General features: G+C 47.5%; 1 protein-coding gene across 4 annotated transcripts in view; it reads left to right on the top strand.

The window, feature by feature from the left end:
* Positions 1 to 2,090: 2,090 nt before the first annotated feature.
* Positions 2,091 to 20,462, top strand: part of itgb4 (integrin, beta 4) — a 151,704-nt gene continuing 133,332 nt past the window's right edge. For 2 of the 4 annotated variants that reach the window (XM_041216921.1, XM_041216919.1), the window contains exons 1-4: positions 2,300 to 2,564; positions 12,567 to 12,642; positions 13,159 to 13,241; positions 13,785 to 13,877. In XM_041216921.1, the coding sequence (XP_041072855.1) occupies positions 12,570 to 12,642; positions 13,159 to 13,241; positions 13,785 to 13,877 (249 nt within the window). In that variant the 5' untranslated portion in view covers positions 2,300 to 2,564; positions 12,567 to 12,569. Of the gene's footprint in view, positions 2,241 to 2,285; positions 2,565 to 12,566; positions 12,643 to 13,158; positions 13,242 to 13,784; positions 13,878 to 20,462 lie in introns of those variants that run through there. The other 2 variants (XM_041216920.1, XM_041216922.1) reach the window with 2 other exon arrangements.

Here is a 20,462-nt window from a genome sequence, read left to right as displayed (position 1 = left end):
GTGGGTTCAAAGTTGGCTGAGTGACAGGACACAGAGTAGTTGGAAGTAGTTGTTTATCAGATTGGAGGAAAACATACAGTGGAGTTTCCCAGGAGTCAGTTCCAGGACCAGTGCTTTTCTTGATATTTATTAATGACTTGGATGTGCAGGGCACTATTTCAAAACTTGCAGATAACACAAAATTTGGAAGCATTGTGATGGACTTCAAAAGGACGTAGACAGGCAGTGGAATGGGCAGACAATTGGCAGATGGAATTTAATGCAGAGAAATGTAGAGACCGCGAAAAGAGGCAATATAAAATAAAGGTACAGTTCTAAAAGGGGGGGTGCAGGAACTGAGAGATCTAGGTGCACATGTGCACGAATCATTGAAGATGGAAATAGAAAAAGTGGTTATTAAGGCACATCCTGGGCTTTATAAATAGAGGCATAGAGTACAAAAGCAAGGAAGTTACAGTGAACCTGTATAGAACATTGATTCGGCCTCAACTGGAGTATTATGACTAATTCTGAGCATTGCACTTCAGGAAGGATGTGAACACTTTACAGAGGGTGCAGAAAAGATTTACGAGAATGATTCCAGGGATGAGAGGCTTCAGTTGCATGGATGGATTGAGAAACTGGGGCTGTTCTTCTTAGAAAAGGTTGAGAGGAGAATTGATAGACGTGTTCAAAAATCATGAGTGGCCTGGGCAGAGTACATGGAGAGAAACTGTTCCCATTGGTAAAAGCGTCATGATACAGAGGACACCGATTTAAGGTGATTGGCAAAAGAAACAACAGCAACATGAGGAAAAATATTTTTATGCAGTGAGTGGTTAGGATTGGAAAGCATAGCCTGAGAGTGTGGTGAAGGCAGATTCAGTTGCAGCTTTCACAAGGAGATTCGATAAACACCTGAATAAAAAGCATTTGCAGGGCCACATGGAAAGGGCAGGGGAGTGGGACTAGGAGAGTTGCTCTGCAGAGAGCCAGTCCAGACACAATGGGCAAAATGGCCCCCTTCTGTGCTGTAACCACCCTATGATTGTATGATTATCAAGCTGGTCTATGATTTTAATCAAGTAATTGTCCATATGTGGAATCCAAATGTTTAAATGCATTAATTTGGTCACAGTGTACCATCTGCTGTCTCAACAGAATAAGAAGTTATAGTCCCTCCAGCTAAATCAGAACAGCATCACACACCAGACTGCTAACCATGTACACCTCTGCTTTAAACAGACCCCATTATAGATATACGGGAGCACTAGCTCATGATGTGAGAGATGAGGTAGAGAATGAGTCACTGAAGTTGGTAAGGAAAGATTTCCAGTGGTCAGGGAACCAGCTGGTACAAAGGAGATGGTCAACAAGCTGCAACAATGCAGTAACAAGAAAAATGCTGACTTTTTACTTCCCCTTTAGTCATGTTAGTTGATCCATTTATGAAAGCACAAGGACCACAGACCAACACTAGCCAAATTTCTGTCTTTGATTGCCACAAACTTCTCACCACTCTTTACTCACATCTACATTTGGGTTAAATTAGTGCTGAGGAAATGATAGGCCATTTTATATATGTTTCTCTTGGCTAGAATGCCATAGAGCATAACTCTAATATTGTGAGTATGAGTGGGTGCACTGCAAAGTGTACCTTTGTGTTATATTTCTGGAATTCAATACTGCATCAGTTGGGATGAGTGGAGTTGTGCGGCTGCATCGGCGAGGATTTCGGGAGGTGCATGGCTGCAGTAGATGAGTGTATTGTAGATTTATGATATCTACTGTACTGATATTGAAAAAGAGATTTGTTTATATAGGATCTTATTACATCTCTGTGGAATGTCCCCCAACACTTGACAAAATTACCTTTGAAGTGCAGTGGCGGCCGTTTTGCGGGCAAACTCCCAATTTGTGCAGAGCAAGATTCCACAAAAAGCGGTTAGATAAGTTTCTAGTTTTAACCTGTTTCTTTATTGTTTTAATGATGTTGGTTGACGAATAAGTTTTGACCAGGAGGGATAACTCCCCTCCTAGTCTAGCGCCCGTGAGAGGGCTCCGTCAGTGCAGCACTTCTTCGGCGCGGCAGGTTTCAGCCTGGAGCTCCGACCCTGGACTGGGAATGGCATATTGTGGGGATTGCCGGTTGTACTTTGTGGAGAAGCTGCCTTTACTTTTGCTGAGGTTCTGTGACTGGCTTTCATTCAGTCGGTGGCCCCGGGTGGGGGAGGCGATGTGTTCTGATCTTGCCCCGGCAGGTGAGTAAGGAATGCTGAAGTTAGTCAGAGGGTGACGCTGTACCCTCATCACCAGGTACATACCTGCACGGAGGGAGAGAAAAACAAACTCCCCCAAACTCCGGGAGAGACCGCATTCGGGCTCCAGTCTACCAAGCGAGACAGTCAAAGTGGAAAGCAAGAATAACCCGAGGCAATATTTAACCAGGACACTTTACTCCGGCCCCACTGCCAGACCTGCTGAGTTTTCCCAGGTATTTTTGTTTTTGTTTTGGATTTCCAGCAGCCGCAGTTTTTTTTTTGCTTTAACCAGGACACTTCACTCCGGCCCACTAGGAACGGAAGGTCAGTGAAGTTGAAGGGTTTCGGAACTGGGGTTGAGCTGCTCACTCGGGAAATTGGGTTGGGGTGAGGGATTTGGAGGGTTGGCTCCGGCAGCTGAATTTACAGTTTGACTGGACGGAGCGGGGGAATCTGACAAATTCTCCCCGGACTGGGGTGGGGGGGAAAACTGACCAAAGCGACCAATGTGTGACCAAAGCGACGGGGAGGAGGTATCGTGATCCCGAAGGGAATTCCAGCCTGATTCCTGTTGGAATTCCAGTCTGATCCCCGGGGGGGACTTGATCCTGATCCAGGGGGGTGGGGAGTTCCAGCCTGATTCCCGGTGGAATTGCACCCTAGTCCGGGTGGGGGGGGGGGGGGGGGGGTGGGGGGGTGGGTGTGGGGGGCGGTATTACATGCCGACCCCTGGAGCTGAGCTCCCCTCCCACCAACTATTTCGATACATTGCCTGCTGACCATTCGCAGAGTTGCATTGGAAGCGGCCGATCCTTCTGGTTATTGACCATCATCCCGGACTCTGGTCAGAGCTGTCAGTAGGAGACAGCGATTTTCGATTCTTAAACCCAAAAGCATTCGGAAGCTGAACCCCAGGTTTAAACATGTTTGCGGGACCGGGAGTACATCAGGAAGATATTTTGCAGATGGTTCTTCTGTTGAGAGTAATTTTTTAAAAACTGAGTCGCCCTCCCCGATTGTACAGACAAAACCGAGTCCTTCCTCAGTTAGAGTGTGGCCCCCATGAACAGCGAGAGGTGTGTTGGTGAATCAGTCTCTGTCTGGAGTTGTCAATTGGGGTGAGTGGGGAATGGGTTTGGAGTTCAGTGAGTGGGAGGGGGAGTGGGGAATGGGTTTGGAGTTCAGTGATTGGGGGGGGATGGGTTTGGAGTTCAGTGAGTGAGGGGGAAGTGGGGAAAGGGTTTGGAGTTCAGTGAGGGGGAGTGGGGAATGGGTTTGGAGTTCAGTGAGTGGGAGGGGGAGTGGGGAATGGGTTTGGAGTTCAGTGAGTGGAGGGGGAAATGGGTTTGGAGTTCAGTGAGTGAGGGGGAAGTGGGGAAAGGGTTTGGAGTTCAGTGAGTGGGAGGGGGAGTGGGGAATGGATTTGGAGTTTAGTGAGTGAGGGGGGAATGGGGAAAGGGTTTGGAGTTCAGTGAGTGGGAGGGGGAATGGGGAAAGGGTTTGGCGTTCAGTGAGTGGGAGGGGGAGTTGGGAATGGGTTTGGAGTTCAGTCAGTGGGAGGGGAGTTGGAAATGGGTTTGGAGTTCAGTCAGCGGGAGGGGGAATGGGGAATGGGTTTGGAGTTCAGTCAGTGGGAGGGGGAGTGGGGAATGGGTTTGGAGTGCAGTAAGTGGGAGGGGGAGTTGGGAATGGGTTTGGAGTTCAATCAGTGAGAGGGGGAGTTGGAAATGAGTTTGGAGTTCAGTCAGTGGGAGGGGGAATAGGGTGGGGGCATGGGGGATGTGTGAGGTGATTAGGTTAACACCTTTATGAAGATTTCTGCCGGTTCAGAAATCCTGGCAAAAGGTGAATGTTATCTGAAACTGACAGGAAGTTTGCAATTTCACCATAAATATTGTATGCAGGGTGGGGTCTGATCCTCCCTCAGGTGTGTGACACACTGCATTTCTTCCCTCCACCCCCCCCCCCCTCAACACAGTTTGTGTCCGTGGATTACCTGCTTTGGTGAAGCCATATCCGATTCCCACCTGGCAAATGGTCACTGGAGCAGGGATGTTCTGGAGGGGAAACTGATATCCTCCTCCTAACAGTGATGGATAGAACTTCCATTCATTTAATGCCTTTCAGCACAGGCATGGTGGGGAGTATGGTTTCCTTCTGTGCTGTGAGATTCAGTGATGATTCTTACTTCAAAGTCAGTTAAGTTTTAAATTGTGATTGCTGTTGATGTGCAGGAAAAAGCAGAAACCAGTTGGTGCAGAGAAAGATCCCACAGCCAGCAAATTGAGGTAACCAGTTATTTTGGGGCTGTTTGTTGAGAGATAAACATGGAGTGGGGCTAGAACCCAGCACATTCTGACTCAGAGTTATGAGTCTTACAGTGGTGACTGTGTCTAGTCATGTTATCCCTGTTACTATTCTGTCTCAGATCAGCAAACCCACCACAGTTTGGGATTGAATATGGGACCTTTAATCTGTTGGCTCAGCACCTTTCTCTGTTAGTCTATCGTGAAGCTAGCATCTTCTCTCTCATTGGACTCTGCATTTTGGGCTAGTTCTGCAGTATATATTTGGAAAACTGACCCTACCTTTTCTACAGCCTTGACCATTGTGCTTTCTTTACAAGCTCTGTACATGTAGATTTCCTGCTTACTCTGTATTCTATTTATTGTTAGCAAGCTCTATTCTTCATGGTTTCCTAGTTCAATTTGTAATCTATAGGTTCCTCTCACTGTGTACTCCATACATTATTGACCTGATGGTGTGCCCTTTCACTTCTGGGACTTAGTCTCTAATTTATCCCTGAAGGGACTCCACTCTTCACTCTCTGAAGAGTGACGATTATTTTAACCACTTTATCTCTGATTGGTTAAAATTTCTTGCTCTTACTCTCTCTTTTTAAGGATTGAAATGGAGTAAATATTCTCTCTCTAAGAGGTTAAGATCTATCCCTCCAAAAAGTGAAGACCTCTCTCTACGGGATGAAGAGTCCCTCTAAAAGGAGTGAAAACCTTTTTCCCCATTAGGTGACAAGTTATGTCTCTGAGGTGAAGGCTTTCTATCTAACAGGTGAAGATTTCAGTGGTAAGAATCTTTCCCCCTGAAGGGTGAAGATTTGACTTTACTGGGTGAAGATTGTCCTCTCTCTATCTCTCCCCAATCTTGCAATAGGCTAGACACTGTACTTTCACATCTGGGACCTAGAATCAAATCTGTTTGATGTACATGGATAAAAGCTTCCTCTTTCTGTTGACTGGAAGAATCTTCCATGGTGTATTTTTGGGCAGTCTCTATCCAGTTTCCTATTGAGTGGGGCTCACACCCAAAACCTGCTGCTTTAGTGCAGAAGGATAATGTGAATCATAGAAATATACACTCTAGTGCATTGGGCGGTGTCTTTAAAGTTTGGGTAATGTGGATAGGTCTTTCCTCACTATGTCCATCAAAAATAAAAATAAAAATAAAAGAGCATAAGAAATAGGAGTAGGTCATACAATCCCTTGAGTCTGCTCCACCATTCAGTAAAATCATAACTAACCTGATCTTAGTCCTAATTTCACTTTCAGGCCTGTTCCCCATAACCCTTGACTCCCCTATTGTTCAAACATCATTTTCAACCTTGAAAATATTCAATGACTCGGTCTTCACAGTACTTCCAGGGTAAAGAATTCCAAAGAATAATGACCATCTGAGAGAAAAATTGCCTCCTCATCTCCATCTTAAATAGGAGATCCTTTATTCTGAAACTATACTTCCTAGTTCTAAATTCCCTCATGATGGGAAACATCCTCTTGTCATCCACTCTGTCAAGAATCTTAGATGTTTAAGAGGTAAGAGATTGCAGCAATGATCACCAATCCTGTTAATTCTACAGAACTCAGAAGGATCCTGGACCATTAAAGAGACTGTATATTTATGCAGGAAGAGCTTTTTTGTCAGTTTTGTTCTCCCCTTTTAACCTCTGCTCAGGTTTGTTTATCAACAGGAAGGGTGAGATGGTGCAAGGGTTGGGTGGCTGAGCAGAGACCTAGTCCATGTGGCTAACCAAGACAGAGAACACCAACAGGATTTTCAACTACACAGGTCTCCGAGTACCCAATTCTTCTCAAAACCTGTACACAGGTCGGGGAGGAGGGGCGGATTCACTGGATATGAATCAAGACTGTGAACCTTGGATGATTTTGCTCCAAATTGTGGTATTCTTGTTGCTTCAGCTGAGATCAGCTAATGTAGGAACAGGAGTAGGCCATTCAGCTCCATGAACCTGATGCACCATTCACTTAGATCATGGCTGATCTGCACCTCAAGTTCATTTACCAGCCTTTGATCTATATCTGGAGGAATTGTAGGGGAGCAGAGAGATTTGGGGATGCAAGTACAGAAATCATGAAAAGCACATAAACAGGTACGGCTTTATAACTGGACAGTAGCTACATGCAGTGTGTAGCTGAGCCATTCAAACCAGAAAGGAACATTAATCTCTGGTCTTTAGTGCTCCAGGGAGAGTAAAAGAAAGAAAGTATTTGCATTTCTATAGTGCCTTTCACCACCTTGGGACATCCGAAAGCACTTTACAGCCAATGAAATACTTTGGAAGTGTAGTCACAATTGTAATGTGGCCAACATGGCAACCAGCCTGCACACAGCAGATACCATATGATAATCCCATTAAATAATGATTGAATAATCGGTTTTCATGAGGTTGGTTGAAAACAAAATAACGGCCAGGGCAACAGGGATAACTCCCCTGCTCTTCTCCATCATAGTGCCATGGAATTTTTTACATATATCTGAGAGGCTGGGGACCTGGCAGGGTGTTCAAAAATGGATGAGGCAGTTCCCTGAAGGCTGCTAGCCATTGTTGGGGAGGCTGAGAGAGCTGTTTAGAAGCTGTTCAAGAAGCATCCTGGTGTGCAGTCATAGCCTCAGCACCTAGTGGTCATGGAAAGCGAGATGGCAAGTTGGGTGGACACTCTGCCCCCTGGTTTTCAGATGAGTGCCTGGTCGAGGAGGTCAGTGCCAGGCAGCATATCCTAATGCCCAGGGACGGCAAGAGAAGGCTGCTCTACCTGACCAAGAAGGCCTGGGCAGAGGTCACCACCCAGGTCAGTGAGCACGACGTGATGCGCCACAAGTGGCTCCAGTGCCGCAAAAGGTTCAATGATCTGTTGTCAGCAAGTGCAGAAATGGCATGGACATGGGAGGAGAACTTTAGTCGAGTGCCTGTTTCTCAGAACGTTCAGGGGTCCGGGAGTGTGTATGCCAACTGGCACTGAAGCCTCCTCTGCCGAGGCTGGGATGTCAACATGACGGCCTTAGTGCATTGCAGGGTGAGATGTGCTATAGTGACACAGCCCGCCTAATGTCCAGGTGGGAAAGCGGGTGGGAACCAGGAAAGGACCTAAAGGCAGATGGAGCAATAATGAGGCTATTTTTCCCTGACAGGAGAAGAGAAGTCATAACGCTGCTGAGTGCCTCAGAACAGGAGGAGTGCCAAATCTGTGCTTCCTCACTAAGCACAAGAGCAATGAACTCGAGCTTGAATGCCACCAGCTAGCTTGCTCCTCCACTTGCAGTGAGACGGGGGATCTCAGATGAATGTGAGACTGCAGGTGACAGATGCGTGTGCGATGGGCACTGGAAGCATAACTGGCTGCTCTTATCAGAAAGTGAACTGTCACAGCTGGAGAGCCCATTGAAGCTCCAATGCAGATGGCATCATGCAGCAGGTCTCCACTGTCTCCTCAGCCCACCCCTGGCGTGCATAATGACTATGATGATTGAATGTACTGATCTTTTGCTTTCCTCCCACAGATGCGCCATCCACAGGAGCCAGCGGTGACCCTGAGGACCCCCCATTGAGCTCAGAGGAAGACATCACACCTGCACCAGCATCACACTGTCTCTCTGAACCAGGCACCAGCACAGATACTCACACATTGGTGGGCATTAGGTATTCAGCTCCACGATAATGCACAGCGGTGAGGGTACATCACACTGGCATGAGGAGCTGGCAGAGGCAGAGTGGTCCCAGGAGCTGACATTGGGAGCACAGCTGGAGAGCAGGACCATGCACATCTGAGGCAGATGATGAACCTCTGGAATCATCCATCAGATGGCAGATGCTGGATGCACAGAGAGAACTGGTGGAGATCCATGAGGGTCTGCGAGCCATGATCTCCATCATGGAGGAGTCCATGCAGAGCATGAGTTCCGTGTTGACCCTTAACACCAAGAGCACTTCCTCCTCCATTCAGAGAGTGGCGACTCTGACAGAGAGGCAGCTTCAGGAGCAGACTCAGGGGCTCCTTGGACCTGCAAACCCTCACACAGGCAGTGACCTCAGGTAGTCACTGCCAGTGTGAGAGATGCATGAGGCACCTAGTCTCTTGTCTATGTCCCAGTCCATCAATGGTGAGCAAGGAGGTGCAAATGCACCTCACGCTGGTGGACGATCTGCCTGTCGTCTCCATGGGCTTCTCTCAGGGCACTCTGGACAAGGGCACCAGTTCCTCCAGCCCTCTGCCAGTGGCTGCTGCATCTGATGATGCCACGACGACTGAGGAGTGCCCACCTATGGGGCTAATGGACCCTCTCAGGTGGAGCCTGCTCAGGCTCCAGTGGCTGGAGGATGACTGCCAAGGTCATCAGAGCCACCAGGACAGCAGAGTCAGTGGGCTGCCCCCAATCGCCATCAGTGAGGGCGGGGGGGGGCGGCCGTCTCCAAGATGCAGCACTCACAGATGTAAGTTGAAGGCACCTTGAGCACAGCAGGGGGTGTGTCACTGGTGACATTATTTGCATTAATTATTTTGATGTTTGCGTGAGGGATGGACACTTTGTTTGTTAATTGTTCATGTGAAGTAACGTAAACATTTATTTGACTTAAATGGGCTGAGTTGGCTGGATGGTATGAATAGGTGCCAGATGGAGCACAGGCTTGTAAAAGTATGCCGTTGTGTGGTGCTGGCATAATGAATTGGGTTCTCATTTATTGATTGTTTGCAAAGAAGACAATGCCATTGGTTGACAAGGTATCGATACCTTGGATGCCTCGCAGAAGGTTCACTGCATCAAAGCATCCCTGGTGTCCCTGCCTCCTGAGGGTTCCTGCCTCGAGGTCCTCACCCTGGGCCTCCTCAGGCTCTTCCTCTGAGCCATCACTTGAATCATCGTCCTTTGGAGCTGCCTCGCTTCTCTCAGCCTCCAGTGGGTCCTCCTTCGCCAGAGCCAGATCATGCAGGGCGCAGCATGCGACAACTATGAGGGAGACACATCTAGAGAATACTGCAATGCTCCCCCTGACCAGTCCAGGCATCTGAAGCGCATCTTCAGCAGCCCGATGGTCATCTCCACCACCGCCCTTGTGGAGGCATGACTCCTGTTGCATCTCTCCTCGGCCTCAGCTCTTGGGTGGCAGAGTGGGGTCATCAGCCACCTCTTCAAGGGATAGCCCTTGTCACCCAAGAACCATCCATCCATCATGCAGGAGCCAAAAACAGCCTTGGTACCTGTGAGTGCCGCAAGATGTAAGCATCATGTGAGCTCCCAGGCACAAACTTGGAGAATCTGTGTCCTGTGGTCACAGATGATCTGAACATTCATTGAGTGGAACCCCTTTATGTTTAAGAAAGCTCCAGGGTCACCTGCTGGCGCCTTGATGGCCAGGTGAGTGCAGTCTATTACACCCTGGACTCAGGGGAACATAGCCATCACAGCGAAGCCTCATGCTCTCCCCTCCTGACTCGTCTCATCTGTCCAGAAGTGGATGAAAGTGCAGGCATGTCTAAAGGTGGCATCAGTCACAAGCAACTGTGAGCAGCTGATTGAGGAGCACCACACAGATCCTCCACTGAGCCCTGATAAGAACCAGAAGCATAGACGTTGAAGGCCACTGTGACCTTCAAAGTCACTGGCATGGGGTGTCCGCCCACGCAGTTGGAGGCGATTTTCAGACCTATCATGAAACATATTGCTGTCACTGTGTCCCTGGAGTGGAGTTTCCTGCGGCACTGGACCTCGGACATCTGGAGGTAGTTGGAGTGCTGCCTGAACACTCTAGGTGCTGGGTAGTGCCGGTTTCACCGTGCCCTCCTTGGCCTCCCTGCTGGCCCTGCACCAACTGAGCCTGTGCCTCTCCTCTTAAAGGTCTGTCCCTGGGATGCTGCCCACGTCCACCTGGCCTCCTCTCCCTCCTGCCCCTCTCTTCCTCTTCAGAGGAGGTTCCACCAGCAGAATACACTATCCCTATTTGATGGGATGCAGAGGAGCAGTGCCTTGAAAATGAAGGAGCACTTTGCTGCAATATTCAGGGGAACCTTCCAGGGAAGATGAGGACCTGATGATGAGATGAGATAAGATGAGATGCTGAAAGGCAGGCTTGACAATCAACCAAGATGCCAAGAAACTCTCGGACAATTCTGTATTCACGCAGCAAAGGACTGGCAATGATAGAGAAAGTGCTGCTGCTCCGGGGGCCTTTTATCCAGCCCGCGGATGAGGAAATGATAAAAACATGAATTCCGCCAGCCCATTTTACCCTTGCAACAAGCTAAAACTCGCACAGGCAACATAAAATCGCGGTCAGTAGGCTTTTTAATTACCTTAACTGGCCCTTTAATTGTCAGCGAAGGCTGCTCCATCTCCTACACGGCACCTGCCGACTTCAATATTGCACGTGTGTGCGCTGACATCAGGACACATGCCTGACGTCTTTTTGCATAATTTTACTTGTATTCAGGTTGGGTGTGCGCCTGCCCTCGGAACGCAAAATTCAGGCCCAGGCATAGGAGATTTATAATAGGGCAGTAGAAATGTTATAACACAAAGGGTGTGAGGCTGATATAGTGCTTATATCACAGACCATGTCAACAATTAAAAACAAATTGATAGATGGTACAATGTAAAGGCGATGACGGGATATTGGGAAAAGTGGGCATATGGGATTCGGATAATGCTCGTGCGGAGGGTAAACACTAACAGAAACTGCCTGTTCCTATGATGTGTTTTCTCTGTAATTCAGGTATTTTGGTCTATAGGTAATTGTGAGGCTGACAGGGTTTTACTATTATGAAAGTGTAAATCCGACAGCAACTTCCAGTGACCATGTTGTTACATGAGGAAATCAGAAAATTGCTTCACCAAGTGCACTGACCCTCTAGAATCTTCGCCATAATTGTATCTCACCCAGTGACTAGATATGGAACGGTACTCAGTTGTGATACTTACCCATTACATAAGAACATAAGAAATAGGAGTAGGCCATTCAGTCCCTCAAGCCTGCTCTGCCGTTCAATCACCTTTGATCTGACTGTGGCTTAACTCCACTTTCATGTCTATCCTTCAAAACCCTTGACTCCTTTGTCAATCAAAAATCTATCTATCTCAGCCTTGAATGACCCTGCCTCCACTGCTCGCTGGGGAAGCAAATTCCAAACACTAATGATCTCTGAGAGAAGAAATTCCTCCTCTTCTCCATCTTAAATGGGAGATATCATATTCTGAAACTGTGTTCCCTAGTTCTAGATTCCCCGCGAGGGGAAACATCCTCTCAGCAGCTATCACGTCAAATCCCCTCAGTATCCTATTACATACCCACTAAACACCCAGAGTTGTTCATTTCAGTGCAAGCACATTTTTAATGGTGGGAGTCTTAATGACTTCCAAACAACCTCTCTTGCAATGAGAATTAACTTTTACACATGTATAGTCTCATTCCTTCAAATTGTAATTATTGGGGATTTAAAATAAAATATTTTCTTTTACTGTTTGTTTCTGTCTCTTTTACCTCTCTCTTAATTCCAACTTTCTGTCCCTCTCTTTATTTTCTATACATGATTTGGCATTGAATTAGCTATTTGAGTTTATATTTCCTGGTTCAGACTCTGCGTTGCTCATTAATAACGCTTTAATCTGATTGGCTAAGGAGATAAACAGCCCTGTTCACACAGATCCCAGATCCTCTACAGAAGGCCAAAATGGTTCTTTAGGAACTGTAAGTTCCAGTGCAAAAGCTACAGAAAGTTTATGGACAAACGTTAATGCAATGAATAACTGGTTCTGCTCTTTCACTGCTGACAACAAAACCTGGGCCGATGTGTATTTGGAGAGAAAATGTTTTGAGGCATATGGTGAGAAGGTGGGTAGGTGGGGACTAACCTTTGAAAATGAATACACTTGTTGAATCAAAATAATTAATTGTTTACCAAACACTTCTTATTTCATGATTAAAATGGAAGTGACTCTGAATGGAGGATCGATCAGTAACATAATTGACCTTGTATCCAATACTGAGCAGTTAACCATTAACCCTTTGTGTTTTATCAGGAGATGCAGCAGTGGAAGATATGGTGCTCATTGCTGAGCGTGGTCGTATTGGCAGCTGTGTGCCAGGGAGAGAGAAGTGAGATTTCTAATTTTATCTTTGGTGTCTCCTCTTTTATAACATTTTACCAGTGTGGAACTCACATTTATTGTGGTGCAGAAATGCCCTGTTGGGAATGATTTCTCATTGGAATGGATGGACCCAAGGCACACCTGATATTGGTCCTTAGACGGGCACATTCAGGTATCTGCTGGATCTTCCCAGGATGATCACTGGTGATGAAGGTGTCGATTTGCATTGCTGACAGTGATCAGGAGTGTTGGGTGCCGGGGTGCCTGCTGGGAGGGGATGATCAGGAGGGACTAGAAGAGGGGGAGGCAATTCGGAGGGTTCAGCAATGATCTTCATCCCTTACATTCAGGAAAGGTATTTTTAACAAATTTACCATGTTGGTGGTGGTCCCTTTAAGGAATCACATTGTCACAGTGTAAACCATGATGTTCAGGTGCTGATGTCTGAATGTATGTCTGGTTTGATGTTTCACTTTTTGCTAGTGTGTATTTGATGCTTCTTTGAACCTTCTGTTGCTTTCAGGCAATCGCTGTATTCTCAGTCGAGCCAAAACCTGCACTGAGTGCATGAGAGTGGACAAGGACTGTTCATATTGTGCTGACGAGGTAAATTACCAAACTGCAATACCCACTCTGCTAGACCCCAGCAACAAACTTTAACCCCCTCCACACTCCCAGCTCCACACTCCCACCTCCAAACTCCATCACTGACCTCCTCCACACACCCACCTCCACACACCCACCTTCAAACTCCATCACTGACCCCCTTCACACCCCCACCACCAAACTCCAACACAGACCCTCTCCATGCACCCACCTCCAAACTCAATCACAGACCCCCTCCCCCTCCCACACTCCCAGGTGGAGCATCATACTGTGTAAGCAGATACAGGGTATGGAGAGTTTTAAAAATTATTTAATGGGGCATGTACATCGCTGGCTAGGCCAGCATTTGTTGCTCTCCCTAATTGCTCTTGATAAGGTGATAATAAGCTGCCGTCATGAACTGCTGCAGTCCATCTGATGTAGGTACACCCGCACTGCTGTTGGGGAGTGAGTTGCTTTGGGGGACAGGGAGCAGGCGAAGGTTTGAGGGGATGGGTGATGGGCAGTACTGTGCTATAATAATTTGTGTTTCTTGTCTTGCAGGGCATTCATTACTCCAGGTGTGATCTATACAGCAACTTACAGTCAAAGTGCAAACAGATAATCCAGATGAAAAGTTCGATGGAAATAAAAAAGGTGTGTCCCCCACAGGGAAGGAGATGCTGCACAGTCTGTGGCCTGTGAACAAGGAAGCCAGATCTGAAGCATTCCCTCTTAGAGAGGAAATCTTTCCATCAAGATCTCTTTTCTCATCTCACTCCTAAATGTGTTGACTTTGGCCTGGACACAGTTTACTGCACATTAACTGCCCCTCTTCTTTCAGTCCTGGCCTTTATCCTTCAGGTGTGGGAAGCTAGCTGGCCACAACTAGTTGCAAGCTAGTTGGAGCAGCACCTCCTAATCAGACTCTGTCCTCGTCTCACAACTGTCTGGTGACCAGGAGTAAAAATTTTGGCTTATTTCTCCTACCTTAGCCCATGATCAATGAGTTTGAATAAAGCAGCTTCATTGTGTATCTGCTGGGACCTTCAGCATCTACGGAACAATTTAATATGTTGCTCTTCTGAAAGCCATGACTCCATTTTGGGGTATGGTACAGTTGAGTTTTGTTCTGCTGGGGTTTTGTTCTGCTGGGGTCTGATTCTGCTGGGGTCTGATTCTGCTGGGGTGTGGTTCTATTTGGTTGTGGTTCTGTTGCAAAGTGGTTCTGTTGGGGTGTAATTTTGTTCGGCTTTGGTTCTGTTGGACTATGGTTCTGTTGGGATGTGGTTCTATTGGGATGTGGTTCTGTTGGGATGTGGTTCCTTTGGGGTGTGGTTCTGATGGGCGGTGGTTCTGTTGAGCTGTGCTTTTATTGGGGTGTGGTTCTGTTTTGACATGGTTTTGCTGGGCTATGACTCTGCTGGGATGTGGTTCTTTTGACTGTGGTTCTACTGGGCTGTGGTTCTGTTGGGGTGTGGCTCTCTTCGGTTGTGGTTCTGTTGCACTGTGGGTCTGTTGGGTATGGTTCTGTTGGACTGTGGTTCTGTTGTGATGTGGTTCCGTTGGGGTGTGGTTCTGTTGTGATATTGTTCTGTTGGGGTGTGTTTCTGCTGGACTGTGGTTCTGTTCGGATGTGGTTCTATTGGGATGTGCTTTTGTTGGGGTGTGGTTCTGTTGGGTGCGGTTCTGTTGGTGTGTGGTTGTGCTCAGCTTTGGTTCTGTTGAGCTGTGGTTCTGTTGGGCAGTGGTTCTGATGGGTAGTGGTACTGTTGGGGTGTGTTTCTATGGGGGCGTGGTGCTGTTTTGGCATGGTGCTGCTGGGCTGTGGTTCTGCTGGGCTGTGGTTCTTTTGACTGTGGTTCTACTGGGCTGTGGTTCTGTTGGGGCGTGGTTCTATTTGATTGTGGTTCTGTTGCACGGTGGGTCTGTTGGGGTGCGTTTCTGTTGGACTGTGGTTGTGTTGTGATGTGGTTCTGTTGGGACATGATTCTGTTGTGATATGGTTTTGTTGTGATATGGTTCTGTTAGTGTGTGGATCTGATGGGGCGTAGATCCGTTGGTATTTGGTTCTGTTGGAATGTGGTTCCATTGGGCCGTGGTTCTCATGGGGTGAGCTTCTGTTGAGATGTGGTTCTGAGATGATATTGTTCTGTTGGGGTATGCTTCTGCTGGACTGTGGTTCTGTGGGGCTGTGGTTCTGATGGACTGTGGTTCTGTTGGGTTGTGGTTCTGTTGAGCTTTTGTTGGGTTCTGGTTCTGTTGGGGTGTGGTTTTTTTTTTGGGTGTGGTTTTTTTGGGCTGTGTTTCTGCTGGGGTGTGGTTCTGAAGGGGTTTGTTCTGTTGGGTTGTGGTCCGGTTGGGCTTTTGTTCTGTTAGGATGTGGATCTTTTGGGACGAGATTCTGTTGGGTTTTGTTCTGTTGGGTTCTGGTACTGTTGGGGTGTGGTTTTTTCGGGTGTGGTTCTTTTGGGCTGTGTTTCTGCTGGGATGTGGCTCTGAAGGGGTTTTGATCTGTTGGTATTTGGTTCTGTTGGAATGTGGTTCTGTTGGGTTGTGGTTCTGATGGGCTGTGGTTCTACTGGGGTATGATTCTGTGGATTTTTGTTCTGTTGGGCTGTGGTTCTGTTGGGCTGTGGTTCTGTTGGGCTGCGGTTCTGTTGGGCTGCGGTTCTGTTGGGCTGCGGTTCTGTTGGGATGTGGTTCTGTTGGGGCATTGTTCTGTTGGGCAGTGGTTCTGTTGGGCAGTGGTTCTGTTGGGGCATTGTTCTGTTGGGATGTGGTTCTGTTGGGATGTGGTTCTGTTGGGGTGTGTTTCTGTTGGGATGTGTTTCTGTTGGGATGTGTTTCTGTTGGGATGTGTTTCTGTTGGGATGAGGTTCTGTTGGGGCGTGGTTCTGTTTGGGTGTGGTTCTGTTGGGCTATGGTTCTGTTGCACTGTGCTTCTGTTGGGCTGTGGTTATGTTGGGTTCTGCTTCTGTTCGGGTGCGGTTCTTTTGGGTTGTGTTTCATGTTGGGCTGTGGTTCTAATGGGATGTGTTTCTGTTGTGCTTTTGTTCTGTTGGGATGTGGTTCTTTTGGGCCGTGATTCTGTTGGGCTTTTGTTCTGTTGGGGTGTGTTTCTGTTATGGTGTGTTTCTGTTGGGGTGTGTTTCTGTTATGGTGTTTTTCTGTTGGGATGTGGTTCTGTTGGGATACTGTTCCGTTGGGGTGTGTTTCTGTTATGGTGTGTTTCTGTTGGGGTGTGTTTCTGTTGGGATGTGGTTCTGTTGGGATGTGGTTCTGTTGGGATGTGGTTCTGTTGGGATGTGGTTCTTCTGGAGTGAAGTTCTGTTGGGATATGGCTCCATTGGGATGTGGTTCTGTTGTGATATTGTTCTGTTGGGGTGTGTTTCTGTTGGGCTGTGTTTCTGCTGGGATTTTGGTCTGTTGGGGTGTGGTTGTTTTGGGAAGTGTTTCTGTTCAGGCATGGTTCTGTTGGGATATGGTTCTGTTGGTGTGTAGTTCTGTTCCGGTGTGGTTCTGTTGGGCGGTGGTTCTCATGGGGTGTGCTTCTGTTGGGATGTGGTTCTGAGGTGATATTGTTCTGTTGGGATATGTTTCTGCTGGACTGTGGTTCTGTTGGCCTTTTGTTCTGTTAGCTTGTGGTTCTGTTGAGCTTTTGTTGGGTTCTGGTTCTGTTGGGGTGTGGTTTTTTTGGGTGTGGTTCTTTTGGGCTGTGTTTCTGCTGGGATGTGGTTCTGAAGGGGTTTGATCTGTTGGGTTGTGGTTCAGTTAGGCTTTTGTTCTGTTGGGACGTGGATCTTTTGGGCCGTGATTCTGTTGGGTTTTGTTCTGTTGGGTTCTGGTTCTGTTGCGGTGTGGATTTTTGGGGTGTAGTTCTGTTTGGATGTGGTTCTTTTGTGCTGTGTTTCTGCTGGGATGTGGTTATGGAGGTTTTTGATCTGTTGTTATTTGATTCTGTTGGAACGTGGTTCTGTTGGGCTGTGGTCCTGATGGGGTGTGCTTCTGCTGGGATGTGGTTTTGTTGTGATATTGTTCTGTTGGTGTGTGTTTCTATTGGGATGTGGTTCTGTTGGGCTGTGGTTCTGTTGGGATGTGGCTCCATTGGGATGTGGTTCTGTTGTGATATTGTTCTGTTGGGGTGTGTTTCTGTTGGGCTGTGTTTCTGCTGGGATTTTGGTCTGTTGGGGTGTGGTTATTTTGGGATGTGTTTCTGTTCAGGTGTGGTTCTGTTGGGATGTGGTTCTGTTGGTGTGTAGTTCTGTTCCGGTGTTGTTCTGTTGGGCGGTGGTTCTCATGGGGTGTGCTTCTGTTGGGATGTGGTTCTGAGGTGATATTGTTCTGTTGGGGTATGTTTCTGCTGGACTGTGGTTCTGTGGGGCTGTGGTTCTGATGGACTGTGTTCTGCTGGACTGTGGTTCTGTTGGCCTTTTGTTTTGTTAGCTTGTGGTTCTGTTGAGCTTTTGTTGGGTTCTGGTTCTGTTGGGGTGTGGTTTTTTGGGTGTGGTTCTTTTGGGCTGTGTTTCTGCTGGGATGTGGTTATGAAGGTTTTTGATCTGTTGGTATTTGATTCTTTTGGAATGTGGTTCTGTTGGGCTGTGGTCCTGATGGGGTGTGGTTCTGCTGGGATGTGGTTTTGTTGTGATATTGTTCTGTTGGTGTGTGTTTCTGTTGGGATGTGGTTCTGTTGGGCTGTGGTTCTGTTGGGATGTGGTTCTGTTGGGATGTGGTTCTATTGGGATGTGGTTCTTTTGGGGCATGGTTCTGTTGGGGTGAAGTTCTGTTGGGACATGGCTCCATTGGGATGTGGTTCTGTTGTGATATTGTTCTGTTGGGGTGTGTTTCTGCTGGGCTGTGTTTCTGCTGGGATTTTGGTCTGTTGGGGTGTGGTTGTTTTGGGATGTGTTCTGTTCAGGTGTGGTTCTGTTGGGATGTGGTTCTGTTGGTGTGTAGTTCTGTTCCGGTGTGGTTCTGCTGGGCTGTGATTCTGATGGGGCTTTGATCCATTGGTATTTGGTTCTGATGGACTGTGGTTCTGTTGGCCTTTTGTTCTGTTAGTTTATGGTTCTGTTGAGCTTTTGTTGGGGTCTGGTTCTGTTGGGGTGTGGTTTTTTGGGGGGTGGTTCTTCTGGGCTGTGTTTCTGCTGGAGTGTGGTTCTGAAGGGGTTTGATCTGTTGGGTTGTGGTTCAGTTGGGCTTTTGTTCTGTTGGGATGTGGATCTTTTGGGCTGTGATTCTGTTGGGTTTTGTTCTGTTGGGTTCTGGTTCTGTTGCGGTGTGGTTTTTTTGGGGTGTAGTTCTGTTCGGATGTGATTCTTTTGTGTTGTGTTTCTGCTGGGATGTGGTTCTGAAGGTTTTTGATCTGTTGGTATTTGATTCTGTTGGAATATGGTTCTGTTGGGCTGTGGTCCTGATGGGGTGTGTTTCTGCTGGGATGTGGTTCTATTGGCATGTGGTACTGTTGGCATGTGGTTCTGTTGGGATGTGGTTCTGTTGGGGTGTGGTTCTGTTGGGCTGTGGTTCTGAACATGTTTATTTCTGTTGGGCTGTGATTCCTTTGGGCTGTGGTTCTGTTGGTCTATGGTTCTATTGGAATATGCTTTCGTTGGGCAGTGGTTCTGTTGGGCTGTGGCTCTGTTGGGCTGTGGCTCTGTTGGGCAGTGGTTCTGTTGGGCAGTGGTTCTGTTGGGCAGTGGTTCTGTTGGGCTGTGGTGCTGCTAGGCATTGGTCTGTTGACTGTGGCTTAATTGGGTTGTGGCCCTAAGTCGGTGTGGATCTGTTCAGTTGCGGATCTGTTGGGTTGTGGATCTGTTGGGTTGTGGATCTGTTGAGTTGTGGTTCTGTTGGGGTGTGCTTCTGTTGGGGTGTGCTTCTGTTGGGGTGTGCTTCTGTTGGGGTGTGCTTCTGTTGGGGTGTGCTTCTGTTGGGGTGTGCTTCTGTTGGCGTGTGGTTCTGTTGGGGTGTGGTTCTGTTGGGGTGTGATTGTGATGGAATGTGGTTCTGCTTCAGTGTGCTTTGTTGGACTGTGGTTCTGATGGGGTGTGTTTCTGTTTGCCTTTCGTTCTGTTGGGGTGTGGTTTTACTCGGGTGTGGTTCTATTGGCATGTGGTTCTGTTGGGATGTGGTTCTGTTGGGCTGTACTTCTGTTGGGGTGTGTTTCTATTTGATTGTGGTTCTGTTGCACTGTGGGCCTGTTGGGGTGTGGGTCTGTTGGGGCATGGTTCTGTTGGGGTGTAGTTCTGTTCGGTTTTGGTTCTGTTGTGGTCTGGTTCTGTTGGGGTCTGGTTCTGTTGGGTTTTGGTTCTGTTGGGATTTTGTTCTGTTAGGCTCTGGTTTTGTTGGACTGTGGTTCTATTGGAATGTGGTTCTGCTAGGGTGTAGTTGTGCTCGGCTTTAGTTCTGTTGGGGTGTGGTTCTGTTGGGGTGTGGTTCTGTTGGACTGTGGTTCTGTTGGACTGTGCTTCTGCTGGGATGTAGTTCTTTTGACTGGTTCTACTGGGCTGTGGTTTTCTTGGGGCGTGTTTCTATTTAATTGTGGTTCTGATGCACTGTGGGTCTGTTGGGGTCTGGGTTTGATGGGGTGTAGGTCTGTTGGGCTGTGGAATGTTCTCCTTCATTGGCAGAGGTATAAAATATAAAAGTAAGGATATAATCTTGGAATTGTATAAAACACTGGTGAGGCCACAACTGGAGTATTGTGTGCTGTTCTGGTCACCACATTACAGGAAGGACGTAATAGCTCTGGAGAGAGTGCAGAGGAGGTTTACAAGAATGTTGCCAGGGTTAGAAAAGAGTAGCTTTGAGGAGAGATTGGATAGGTTGGGGTTATTTTCCTTAGAACAAAGAAGGCTGAGAGGTGACTTGATTGAGGTGTACAAAATTATGAGGGGAATAGATAAAGTCAACAGGATAAAATTGTTTCCCTTGATGGAGAATTCTAGAACCTGGGGACATAGATTCAAGATAAGTGGCAGAAGGTGTAGGGGGGACAAGAAGAAGAACTTTTTTACGCAGAGGGTAGTGGGTGTCTAGAATTCACTGCCCAAGTTGGTGGTAGAGGCAGAAACTTTAAATTCTTTTAAAAAGCACCTGGATCTGCACCTAAAGCGCTGTAAGCTGCAGGGCTATGGCCCAGGTGCAGGAAGGTGGGATTAGAAAGGACCTGGGCATCCTTGGGCTGGCATGGACAAGATGGGCTGAATGGCCTCCTTCTGTGCTGTAACTTTTCTATGGTTCTAT

Source organism: Carcharodon carcharias, chromosome 22 (genome assembly GCF_017639515.1).
Source record: "Carcharodon carcharias isolate sCarCar2 chromosome 22, sCarCar2.pri, whole genome shotgun sequence".
Classification (NCBI taxonomy): domain Eukaryota; kingdom Metazoa; phylum Chordata; class Chondrichthyes; order Lamniformes; family Lamnidae; genus Carcharodon; species Carcharodon carcharias.
Note: the sequence above shows the minus strand (reverse complement) of the source record. Positions and strands in the feature narration are given on the sequence as shown.